We start from the raw sequence: 13,683 nt of genomic DNA, 5'->3' as shown, positions 1-13,683 counted from the left end.
GGTAAGAGGCGTGACCTTTCCGGGCAAGGAGCGCTAAGCTGCTGTCGAATCACAACACAGGAACCGCTGGAACAATCAGAACTCGTTACGTGTTTCTGAAGGAGGGACTTCATAGAACAAGGAAGTCATCAGCCCGTTTTTATGACAGTGGAAACAGCGGTATACAGATAAGTAAATTATGTGAAAAATACTGTTTTTTTACACGCGAAACATGAACACATGTTATATTGCACACTATAAACACAATCAAAGCTTCAAAAAAACATGAAAAATGGGACCTTTAATGTTATTAATGACCAAATATTTTCAATAAATTTGCACAAATAGAGACAGATCCTTGGCTGTGTCCCAAAACATAGTGAGTTGACTATCCATTTGTATAGAAATTTTGCTGTCATTCACCGCACCGGTGGATACTATACTTCGGAATCACAGATTATAGTCTTGGAAGTATGACCAAAATAAGAATTTTCACAGAAAAATATCATCTGAACAAGTAAGTAACAAATCTGCCACTTTTGTTCTGACCAACTGAGGAAAAAAAGCATTACAATAAATCAAGCTACCAATGGTGATTAAATCTAACGATCGCTTGGCTCATACAAAGACTATAGAATAAAACAAAAGATGTCACTCGTATTGTTTTGAATGGGAGAAAGTGTAACGCACAATATGGCGGAATAAGTCCCGCCTTCTAAATAAGAGCCAATCGCCGACTGGTAAAGTCATCGCGTCACTTCAGCGGCCGTTAGAATCGCCGGTTTCTATAGAAACAATCAGACGCGCACCTCCGAAGAGACATGCATTTAGGTCAGCGCATGCACATTTGTTTGATCCAGCCTGAAAAATACAGTTTTTTTGTCATGATTCGAGCGTTTAGAAACTAAATTTATGAGCCGGTTGTTGTTAGATTTCATTGGTGATTTCAAATAAGAAATTTAATCGTAAGGTTGGAGAACAGTTTTGGAGAATTTGATGTTTCCCCATTCAAAGAGATTGCATGATGCCCGCGAGGTGTTTCAAAGATGGCCGCCGAGTGAAATGACTTGTCTTAAAGGGACTTTGGCTCATATCACATCAAACAGTGCAAATTATTATTGTTATACTTTGTTCTCAAATTGTTAATGTTAACAACATCAGCATTGCGTCACTATGTGTATTTAGTGTGTATTAGCGTAACCTGTAGATTTCAGTTTCTGTACAGTCTAATCTCTAATTCTCCATTTGTCATACCATACAACTCGCCATCAAACTGATAAGTTTAATTATTGCAGCAGCTGTGAGAAAATGCTATAAATGATCCGCCACCAAGCAGCATCCTCACTTGCCATATAGCCTACTAGCTGAGACGACTCCTTTATGTAAACACGAATGGCTGCATGCTCAAATTTCCCACGGAAACCTACCAGTACCACTTGAATTAGAAAACATTATTACAAGCTTACCATTATGAATCGGGCTAAGGAAGGAGATAGTTTTGAACACTGGCTGGTTATGTACTTGCTCAGAAATTGATTTTGTATACTTTTCAACCAAAAAAAGTTCATTCTGTTCATTCATTAATTCAGATTCAATCATATTAAATTACCACTTAATTTATATGTTATAATATGACAAAACATCTTCATAATGTACAGTACAACACCTACGCTGCCCAAACATGCTACCTATGTAGGGAGCTCAGCAAGCTTTGAGACACATCTTCTGTGTGTAATAAGAGCCTGTGCGTCCTTACATCCGCTGGGCTGAGGTTCTGGTGTAGATTACCGTGAACTCTGCACCCTGATCCGGATTAAAGTCACCCACGTCACCCGAGCACACCGGCACATTATATCAAAACATTGTATATAAGACGTGCTCACATTAACGCTGTTATATTGAGGATGTGCTAGGTTTTGGGAAGCTGCTACTTGTAAATACAAGTTATTTTCACACAATGATTAATTAAAATATCTTGTCATATTTGTAACATGTACATCGATCACATAATGTCTTAATTATATTTTAATATAATGTCTTATATTAACCTAAAGCCTATATAATCCACGAAAGAAAATAGCTTTAAAGATCGATCAGTGGTAATTCCCATAAATTATGCAGAAAATTAACTATCAACTATTCTAAACACGATTAAAGCAGACAGGTCTAAAATAAAAGCCAGATGACCATGCGTTTCTGTTCCAGACATTGTTTAGAAAAGTAAAAAAATAAATAAAAAAATACAGCAAAGTGCTCAATATCAGGATATACAAAACTTTTCCTACCTTTCGGACATGTCCGTAGGTTCTGACAGATCCCTTTGGCATTTGACATGCAGTGAAGAGGGTTATTTACAAGGAATATGGTGCGGTTTCCCATTGATGATGGATGAATTGTGTGCAAAAGTGCGACAGGTGAGTGTGAGCTCTGCGCACGCGCGCAGCAGCGTCAGCTTCAGTGATCTGCGCAGGGAGGTCAGCCAGGGCAGCAGTGTGTCTAAGGTTGCACTTCAGTGACTTTTGGAAAATGCAGCATAGCTGTAAACGGTTAGTATAGCTGTACCCCTATTATTCGGTATAGACTATATTTTTGCATTGTACATGCAGTCTTTTTTAGATCATATTGAGATTTGTCACACCACAGGACAATTTTAAATAAATTTAATACATAAATATATAAATAAAATATGCATATATCCTTTCAGCAAAGCAAAGCTCAAAACCTAATTTTATAAACTAATTTTAGGTATATATATAAATAGGCCTGAGTGGCTTGAATATGTTGTCTGTCAGAGATGATAATGTACATAATACATAACTGACTCTCATAAGCACAGATTTAGTAACTTGACAGGTGATTATTATTTTTTATTTATTTATTTATTTTTGTTGTAAAAATCTAGTTTGATAACCATCTTCTCAGTTGTTAAGGCAATTATCAAAGTTTGATAAAACATTGTTTAAATTTTGAAAATAAAAAATGATATTGATAATTGATTTTTAAATAATTTGCTACATTATATGAACTTTTTCTGACTTTTTTAAGTTATATTGGTGATGCGATCTGGGAAAATCCGTCAGATGTCATGATGGAACGTTTTCAGTAAAGTAAAAAAATAGGTCGAATGTCTTTTTTGTGTGTCAAAATTCTATAGCATCTTGTCTATCATCTCTGAAAATATCTTGGCAAAATTTTCCTGTTAAGTGCAGAAAATAGCGATTTATAGTGGCAAGGCTGTCTTTCTCCAACGCCTCTGTTTAGGAATACACCCAGCGGAGGTAAAAAAAACAAACTCTTAACACAACAAAGACAGTTCTCAAAATAAACCACATAACATGTAGAATGAATGTGTATTAAAGGTGCAATATTTTCTGTCCGCCAGAGGTCGCTAGAGGCCTAGTGCTCAAAACAAAGGCGTAGCTTGATGACGCCAAGTTTGAGCATGGAATCTTGGGACATGTGGTCTTCAACTCACAGCTGGTGGAAATAAATCGGGATAGGGCTCGGTAAGAAATCACGTTCATGGATGCGATTATTAACGTTACAGTAGTATGAAGCAGTGTTGTGGGAGCTGAACGAGGCCGCTGGAGCCATTGCACAAAACATGCCTCACGAGCAGCAGAACTTTTATTATGCCACAGTCGCCGGCACCGCTTCCATTTTTCCAGTCACGAGTCTGAGTTAAAGCAGATCTGTTTATCATATTAGATACATTTGAGTGTGTTGGAAATGTTATAACATTACACAGTGCGTTCGCTCTGTGGCTGCTGTGAGACACTGTTGCATACTGCAGCAAGATAGATCGATTTTAGAATATCATATTAAATATTGGATGACTTGTGTTGATAAATGGCATGCAATTAATTTTAAAACGTATTGTATGATGGAGAAAATTCTGTATTAATGTTATTAAAAATAAAGTTGCATCTGATTATACTATGTTAGCTACTTCATAAAATAGTGTTTTTCTCTGAGGCATGGTAAAGTGTGGTACTCGCAAACAATCAAGAAAATTAGATTTAAAAAGACCCCCCCCCCCATATAAGGTTATCGTGAGAGGGCGGAGCACAAGAGAGCAACGGAGCTATAATGAACACACATTATGTTCTAATTATGTGTTTATTAGAGGTTGAATTCAAATACTGCCCATACTACTTCTGAATAGGATGTCTACTTCATAAAATGTATGAAAATATGAAAATATATGGTTCAGATTACTCAAATAAATGGAGGCGTTCTTAAATGGTCAGATATGGAGCTTGGGTGTCACCAAGTGAAAAAGTTTGGTACTGCGCCCAAACAAACTCTTACTGAAAGCTAATTTTTGAAATATTTCCACGTAAAATTTGGAATGTTGACATTTTTGGCTTTTATTTTCTTGCAGTTTAAGAATACAACATGCCTTGTTGTAATATATTATTATAAAATATAAACAATTATATTTTTACATTTTCATAAACGTAAACTTCTGTAACTTTTTTATATCACAATTTATTTCACTTCTACAATAATCTGACAAGTGTCTTCTTTAATACAAGACAACCATAGGTCTATATTCCAAGGCATTCTTGAATTATCCATTTATGTTTGGATAGTGAATTTTCATGTCTATGAAATTTATTTAAACCTGTTTTTCTCGAAATTCTGTTACTGAAAATCAGAGCGATCAGCCGACTTCAAATAACCATAGCTTTTGTTACAGACAAGCTATGAAAGAAGTAAAAACAGATTTGGAAAGGACTCAACTCCTGCATTCAACGGGATGGGTAAAATTTCACCATGTGATGGTTTTTCACAGATCACATCACATTTGTCCACCAGTAGGTGGTGACAAATGACCATCTTTAAGAGTGAATTATTCAATAAAACAAAAGTAATTAATTCTAACTATATATATATATATATATATATATATATATATATATATATATATATATATATATATATATATATATATATATATTTAGATATATATATTGAACTAATTTGGTATCAAGTGCTAGGTGGATTCTGAAGGGGTCGCAAAGACTGATGAAGTGGGCAAGGATGTCCTTTAAGCCTACAAAATCAAGATCTGTTGTGCTGTAGAAGGGGAGAGTCTCAGAGAAATTTGTATTCTCAATAGAGGATACCAAATCCCAACCATCACAGACAATCCTGTTAAAAGCCTTGGGAAGATATCTGATGCAACACTCAAGGACAAGACAGAAATAAGAGATACTTGTGGGGAGTGTGAGCAGGAAGTTGACAGGATTGGCCTCCCAGGACGGTTCAAGACTTATACCAATAATCCTCTGACCACTGCTGATATATGAGTTCCCAATTTCCACTGTTGGTTCTTGCAACGATGGCTGGGTTCCTTATTAGGAGCTCCTGCAAACAGACTCCCCTTGAAATCTTTTGAAGAGGAGTTCAAGATAATGCTGCAGAACCGTGAATCTTCAGATCCAAAGGTTACCGGAGCAAGAGTAGCAGTGAGAATGGGAAGAAAGTGGAGAGCAGAAGCTGTAGTGGAAGGAGCTGAGGCGCGGCTGAACCAGGAGGGAAGAGCTATTGAATCATTCATTCAAATGATTTATCCAAACACACTGATTCATACACTGCTGTGGGTTTGCTCCACGATGCACAATGGCTGATTCTGCTTTGACTCAATTTAGAAGTTTTTTCCTTTGGTGGAGCAAAAATACCCTAAAACAACGTCCGTCTGTCTATCTATCTATCTGATGGTCTTAACATAGACACTTTACTCTGTTTGAACACTGCTTTCAGCATCTTCTCTTGCTTTGGCATATAATCTCACTGACATTTATCATACAAAATAGCACACTAGACATATTTTTAAACATTAATAACCTGACTCAATTGGCCTTTTCTCTTTATATTAACTTCCAGCGACATATTGTCAGTAAAGTAATAAATGTTTGTCTTTGAAGTGGTTTGTTAATAGTTTTCAATAGAGGTTATTTTAGACATCAAAAGTGTGTGCTGACAGTGTGTGAACAGCATAGAGGCTTTTTCTGTATCTAAATTTTGCATCAACTCTGAAATTTCAAAACATCTGTCACTAAAGTAGCACAAGACGACAAGTTGAAGACATTCATCTTTATTTCTGAAATAGAGAATACAGCTGGTATTTTTTTCATCATTTATACCAAATGCACTCTCTCTCTCAGTCTGCCTGAGTCTCCATGGCAACAGCGCTTCACTACCTGTACATTCGCAACCTTACATTAAATCAAAAACTCATATTTATATAATAAGGCATATTAGTATGTCAGCAGTAGTTCAGCCGTGTACAAAACCAAACAAAGGGGTGTCTCACCTTAAGTGAGTCTACATATAGAGAAGTGCACAAATCCTTGCAATAAATATCAACATTTCTCTACGAAACACAATAGCAAATATACATGAGAAGAAATACAGGAATTACAGGAACAAATGATGCTGGTGTGGAATAAGACGTGATTGAATGCGAGTACATGGAATGCAGTGGCCGCTGAGACTTCAAATATTTACAGCTCTGTATTTCCTGGTACGGTTAAAGCTTATGAGTATCAAAACACAATCACTTTTATAATATAAATATCCTGCTTATATAATATTTTCTTGTGTGTTTAGAAAACCATGGCAAAGTAATGAGTTTCCTTTCTGTGATGTAACTCGTGGTTGGCAGAAGATAAGCATGAACTCGGTTGAGTGTCACGTTGTGATTGCTGGGCTTTTACATGTCAAAGTTGTTGTCAAATGGCTCGATGACTTCAGGATTCATAACTCTGCCCATGAAGAGGATTGATCCTGTGAGAAAACAAAACAATTTATAGCACAATATATAATACTATGCAAAAGGCCACCATTAGATGTTGTTTTAGCAATAGTATAATGACCATGGAAAAGGACTGGAAGGCCAAGAGAAGTTTCTCAGAATTTCTTCTTTGAGAAAATGGAAGAAGTTTGCTGATTTTTGCTCAAAGAAGCCATTTTGTTCTGATTTTTTTTATTTTTTTTTTTTATTTTGTGTATATATTTCATGTATTTTCTGTTTGTATCGTAATAAAGACATAAAAATAAATATTATATTATTATTATTATTAGAAGTAGTAGTAATTATTATATTAGTAGTATAGACAGTACACTATCATTCAAAAGTTTGGGGTTAATTTCTTACAGAAAAATTCTATTTCAAGTAAAAAATAATATTTTTGGACCTGAAAAAAGTATCATGGTTTCCACAATTTAAGCAGCACAAATGTTTTCAACATTATTAATAATAACAAATGTTTCTTGAGCAGCAAATCAGCATATTAGAATGATTTCTGAAGGATCATGTGACACTGAATGCTGGAGTAATGATGCTGAAAATTCAGCTTTGCATCACAGAAATAAAACAAATCATTTATTGGCAGTGTATATATTGTTTTGTTTTTAATTTGTGTTATGGTCATGGGTTTTTGAAGATGGCATGTACCTGTTTTTCTATTTCTGATGACGAAGAAGAAAGGGTGGTCAGCCATGACCTGTGGGTAAAGCACCAGCGTCCTCGTCAATGCGATCATACCTGTAGAAGGGCAAACAATAGAGGCTCAGTGATGTGAAACCATTTGTTTTGACTGGAGTAACCAATTTTATAAAATACATTGAATGCATTTTTCATCTTAATGCTCTTTTATGATTTGTTCATCATAAAAGAGCATTGAAATGAAAAGTGCATTCAATGTATTTTATTAAAATTGTGACTTTTTTGTGGGGTTTAAAATGCAGGTGTAAGTCTCATTAAATCCTTGAGGAAAAACTAGTTTAAAGTAGTTTTGGTTTAAAATATCAATATTTAAAAAATGCTTTGTTCACTAAGAATCTGTTGTTTAGAGCAGGGGTACTCAAGTTCAGAGGCCAAGAGGGCCGCATTTTAACCAAATGAAACGCGAAGGGCCACAAATTATAACTTGGATCGTAAGACTTTTATTTAGGCCTACTTAAGACAATATTTGTAGTTTTACTGTTTATTTACTAAAAGTGCAGTTTTTAAGGTCTGGCTGTTGTTCACTGGCTGATGAAAGTTTGTCCATAAGACGAAAACATTGCACTTTTTTATAGTCTTTTTATACTCCATTGCACCTTTTTAACACTTTTTATAGCACCTATTTATACTCAGAGAATAAATGTTTTATTATTTTTATTATTATTACCTACCTTTTAATTTGGTCAGAATCCAACATTTTTTTTTTTTTTAATGTTCAATCACAATTTTATGAATTATCTAACTATAACCAACGTTGTAAACATGATAAAATATTCTCCGTGAGCTCAATGATGTGATGACAGATCTGTAATGGGAGCGCTGCTTGCTTTCTGTTTATAACACATTGACATTAAGAATAAAAGGTGTGTTTTTCATGCTGCTCGGCAACTTACACACTGCAAAGTTTGAGGAATGTCAACTGCATTTCATCATGGAAAAATAAGGTTACTTTGTTATTTACTTGCGCGCACAGTCTCGAGTCTTTGGTGGCGTTCACGAACACAATTGCTCGACACATGCGCACTAGAGAGATTAATGCTTGTCTAGTCTTTTTCGCTCAAATAGTTACAATAAAATGTCTTTGTACTTGTTTAAAATTAGAGTTGCTGGTATCTTTTAATGCCCTCAAACGAGCGCTCTTCAACACGGTAGGTGTTTGTTGTTACTCTTGTTCTGTCTTCTCCGTTTCTTTTCAGACTGAAACAACAGCCTGTTTCAGTGCTGACACCTTGTGGACAAACTAAATTAGTGCAAAAACTATTCAATGCGCGCGTGCAAAGTGCCTTCAGTTTATATTGTTCTTTGCGGTTAGAAAAACTGTGCTGCGCGCGTACACTATACGCGATCTCTGCTGATGATTACAGCGTCACGTGCACTGTACGCCTAAAAATACGTGTACGTGTAAAAAAAACGAAGTAATATTCACGCTAATTTTGAACGCAAATTATAATAAAAATATACATTTATATGTAGCATGATTTGGGCCACAAATGTAATGCTGGCGGGCCGCCTGTTGAGTACCCCTGGTTTAGAGTCAATGGCAGGACGCCATTTCTTGTCATGTGACAAGAAAACTGGGAATTATATAACATTTTTCCTTCAGGCCCCTTAAGGTTAGAAAGTTCTATGTGAATGATCAAATATGCACTTGATCTGCTAAATGATATTTAATGGGTATAACCTAATGTAAAGAATGAATTCGCACACAAAGAATTAGGGCAAAAGTTCTCCCAAAAATCTTTACTTTGAAATTTACAGAGGCCACAAAAAGGTGCAAAAAGGTATGCATCAATGTGGATATATACAACCATGACTCATTTCTATATGTGATAATGGCTTTGATCTTGTATTTGACAATGTATTACATGTATTAGGATGTTTATGGTAATACTGCATGCTTTAAATGGACGGAGGTGTGCAGTTGCAGTATATGGCACTGATGAAGGATTGATCATGAAAACGTTTTGCACTTTGCACTTTAATGCACCTGTTTGTGGCCTCTGTAAATTGGAAAGTAAAGATTTATTTGGAGAACTTTTGCCCCAGTTCTTTGAGTGCGGATCCATTCTTTTCATTTGATTTTGTGTGGGATTTACGCACCTAAGCTTTTTGATGTTGGACTTTGGGACGTACATTTGGTGCTATACCATTCTCTTTACTACTGGTATAACCAACATATGCTTGAAAAATGTTATTTATTTTTTATTTTTTTTTTAATTTTGTTCCACTTTGATACATGGAAAATTAATAAAATAAATAAACAAAACACAACTTTTCACCACACCCAACACAGAAAAAAAGACAATTTCAGCTGAATAAAAACATGCTGTATTCATTGATTTAATCTTCAAATCTAAGCTTAATAATATTAATAATAATTGTTATTGTTATATCGAGTATATAACTAGCTATATAAATTTGCGATTAAAAGCCATTTGAGTCATTACATTTTTTAATTTGAAAATGGTAAAAACATAAATGATACAACCTGAATACAAAGATTAAACATCTAATAATAGGCACATGCATTATTTTTTAAAACCATTTCATATTTTCCTTATTAGTTTTTGACATCAATACAGAACTGATATATAAAAACTAATATTAAAAAGATTTAACCAACACTACATGACTCAACCTTTCATAAACCTTGATTAAAAAGACAAGAGTTGAACAGGAGGGGGCGCTTTTAGCTTGTCTGAATGTACAAGATTCTCAAAGCAATTTACTGCAGTGAGAAAAAAAGCGTATAGAGAACAGACGGAAAAAGGAAGGATGGAGGAAAGTAAAGGTGCACAAGAGGCAAAATTGAGAAGAAGTGATAAAAAAGACTTGAAAAGAGAAAATTTGAATTAGAAATGCAAAGGATGATGGCTGTGTAGACGAAGACAGACAGAGTGAGAATATTAAATGTGTAATGTAATTATAGTAGAATGTGCCAGTAAAAAAAAAAGAGATAAATGTCACCTGATCCTGCCGCCCCCTCGGCCCCTTCCTCTGTTACTTCCAGGTAAGCCTTCTGTACAGCCTTCCCGATAAACAGATCCTGTCCATCTGTAGACAGCATTTTCAGATTTTTTTTTTTCTTTTTTTCTCCATATTCTGTCTAAGCAAGTTATTTCCATTTATTTATGAGCTGGTGTAATCAAGGATGCAGAGCAGTGTATAATACACATAAAGCTCATTCATTTAATTTAATAGATTTAGTTACATCCTGTCCTTGAGCTGTCAATTACATTTTGACCATCTGTGTACATGTGCAGAATAACAGAGCGTTCTCATAGGTCAGTGGGTGTGTTTTATCGATTACCTGTCACATCGGCTGTCATGGCTGACAGATCGGCATCTTTGGTGAAGATGTTCTTGATGCCCAGCTGCTGCAGTACATCTCTCAGATCAATCTTTTGTTCCACCTTGAATCTAAAAATAATCAGGTCAGTGTGAACTTGTCCAAAAACAACAAGTACACTGGTTTTACATGAATCATAAAGCCTTAATAATTAATTGAAAAAACACCTGGTAAAACATAACAATGTGTGCCTCACCTGGGCAGGTAGACCTCCACCTTCTGCCTCTTGACATTGTTGGCCCACTCCTCCAGCAGCTGGGCTTTGATGATGGGCTCCAGGGTGGCCAGAGGAACCTCTTGACGGGGCAGAACGATCATCATGCTCATGTCTTCACCTTCATAGAGCATCTCCAGGACCTGGTACACTCCACCCGCCTCTGTGGTGCCATCGCTGAACTCTCCTGATGATGAAGAGCACGGCAAGGTTAGTGATTATTAAATCTACTGAATGTTTGACATGATGGAGAGGATTTCAGTAGGCTGAAGCTGTATTTTATTTTTTATTTTAGTATGATTGGGATACTATAATAGCTTTTAATGGTTCTGAGTGCCAAAGTCACGTGATTTCAGTAAAGAGGGTTCGTTTACGCGATCCGAACCACTGATTCGAAACAAAAGATTTGTAAAGCCTCGAAGCAGTGTTTTAAAATTGCCCGTCACTAGATATTGTTTGAAAAGACGTCATTTTGGGTTTTTTTGGCACACAAAAATGATTCTCGTTGCTTTATAACATTAAGGTTGAACCACTGTACTTACATGGACTGTTTTAAAAATGTCTTTAGTAGCTTTCTGGATCTCGAGAGGTTCAGTGACATTGCTGGCAATAGAGGCCTCACTGAACCATTGGATTTCATCAAAAATCTTAATTTGTGTTCCGAAGATGAATGAAGGTCTTACGGGTGTGGAACGACATGAGGGTGAGTAATAAATACATGATTTTCATTTTTGGGTGAACTAACCCTTTAAAAGTAATTTTGTTGTGTCACTTTTAAGTTTTTGTTTTTTAAAAATGTCTATATAGTTAAGTATGTTATATTTTATTTCAGTTAATGTTAATTTTGTTTCAAGTAATGAACATTTTTTTATGGTTTTATTTTTAGTTAACAATGAGGTGGACAATAGTATAAATGTGAATATGTAATTTGTCCAAGTAGGACATGTTTGCTGGATTGACATACTATGTTGGTCCTAGAAGAGCATTCTTATCAACTAATTAAAATTGTTCACTTTCAATGAATTAAAATTTCCTGATAATTTACTCACTCCTATGTCATCCAAGATGTCCATGTCCTCCTTTCTTCAGTCGAAAAGAAATTAATGTTTTTGATGAAAACATTCCAGGATTTTTCTCCATATAGTGGACATCAGTGGACCCCAAACGGTTGAAGGTCAAAATTACAGTTTCATTGCAGCTTTAAAGCGTTCTACATGATCCCAGACTAGGAATAAGGGTCTTATCTAGAGAAACCATCACTCATTTTCTAAAAAAAAATAAAAAATTATTTATGTTTTAGCCATAAATGCTCATCTTGAACTAGCTCTCTTCTTCTTCCCTATTAGAATTCCGGCAGTATAGACGCTGCTAAGTGTATTACTGCCCTCCACAGGTCAACCTAATTGTTATATACTTGCACTAGCATACTGAATATGACAATTTAGTTCAAACTTTGACCTGTGGAGGGCAGTAATACACTTAGCAGCGTCTACACTGCTGGAATTCAAATAGAGAAGAAGAGGAAAGCTAGTTTAAGATGAGCATTTATGGTTAAAACGTATAACATTTTTTTTTTTTTTTTTTAGAAAATTAGTGATGGTTTCTTTAGATAAGACCCTTATTTCTCATCTGCGATCACGCAGAACACTTTGAAGCTGCACTGAAACTGAAATTTTGACCTTCAACCGTTTGGGCTCCATTGAAGTCCACTATATGGAGAAAAATCCTAGAATGTTTTCATCAAAAATCTTAATTTCTTTTCAACTGAAGAAAGAAGGACATGGACATCTTGGATGACATGGGGGTGAGTAAATTATCAGGAAATTTTAATTTGAAAGTGAACTAATCCTTCAAGGCATTTAGCGGTTCTGTACTGAGCCATTTTCAATGTACTCTAAAGCTAGGGTAGGTAATTTCGGAGAGGCTAGCAATAGCAAGTTAGCTTTAAAAGCATAAGATCCCACCCTCCCTTCAGAGTGCTCTCTAAAGCCACGCCACCTCCAAAACACATGAACGTGCAAAGCCAGAGCAGAGTCTGCAAAGCGCCATGAAAGATGGCGTTAAATTACACATAACATTACAATAATAATGAACGTAAACAATTTACAGAGCTCTTACGTGTGCAACCTGACTGCTGCAGATTCATTTCGGCATTGATACTGTTGCCGTAGATAGGCAGAAATCCGAGTATGAGGACGTGAACAGCTCTGAACAGAATACACAGGTTCTCTTAATTACAGTAGTTATGGTGTGAACGCAGCATAAGCTCGTTGTTTTGGTTCAGGAGGAAATGTAAAAGGCAGCAGCTGTTTGTTTGTGGTGCTCAGTGACTGTCTGTCTACAACTTTGCATAGCCTCATCATAGAACACGCTGATGATGTCTGCGCAAGAAGGGTGCATGGAGGTATGCAAATACATACATTGACAGCAGTGTTGCCAGGTCTGTGGAACAAAAGTAGCCCAATGGCTAGCCAAAAAAATATAATGTTTCATTTTCTCCATCAGGCAGTCGAATTATCTGGTGAATTTGTACGAGTTGCAGTACGTGCGGGGATAGAAACAAAGTCCCTTTAAGACAAATAATTTCACTTGGCGGCCATCTTTGAAACGCCTCTCGGGCATCCA

General features: G+C 35.9%; 1 protein-coding gene across 1 annotated transcript in view; it reads right to left on the bottom strand.

The window, feature by feature from the left end:
* Nucleotides 1-6,183: 6,183 nt before the first annotated feature.
* Nucleotides 6,184-13,683, bottom strand: part of serpini1 (serpin peptidase inhibitor, clade I (neuroserpin), member 1) — a 31,566-nt gene continuing 24,066 nt past the window's right edge. Inside the window, exons 5-9 of the mRNA XM_067389161.1 lie at nt 11,041-11,245; nt 10,806-10,915; nt 10,463-10,549; nt 7,445-7,534; nt 6,184-6,774 (exon numbers count right to left, since the gene is read on the bottom strand). Of these exons, the coding sequence (XP_067245262.1) occupies nt 6,701-6,774; nt 7,445-7,534; nt 10,463-10,549; nt 10,806-10,915; nt 11,041-11,245 (566 nt within the window). The 3' untranslated portion in view covers nt 6,184-6,700. The remainder of the gene's footprint in view (nt 6,775-7,444; nt 7,535-10,462; nt 10,550-10,805; nt 10,916-11,040; nt 11,246-13,683) is intronic.

Source organism: Chanodichthys erythropterus, chromosome 7, assembly GCF_024489055.1.
Source record: "Chanodichthys erythropterus isolate Z2021 chromosome 7, ASM2448905v1, whole genome shotgun sequence".
Taxonomy (NCBI): Eukaryota; Metazoa; Chordata; class Actinopteri; order Cypriniformes; family Xenocyprididae; genus Chanodichthys; species Chanodichthys erythropterus.
Note: the sequence above shows the minus strand (reverse complement) of the source record. Positions and strands in the feature narration are given on the sequence as shown.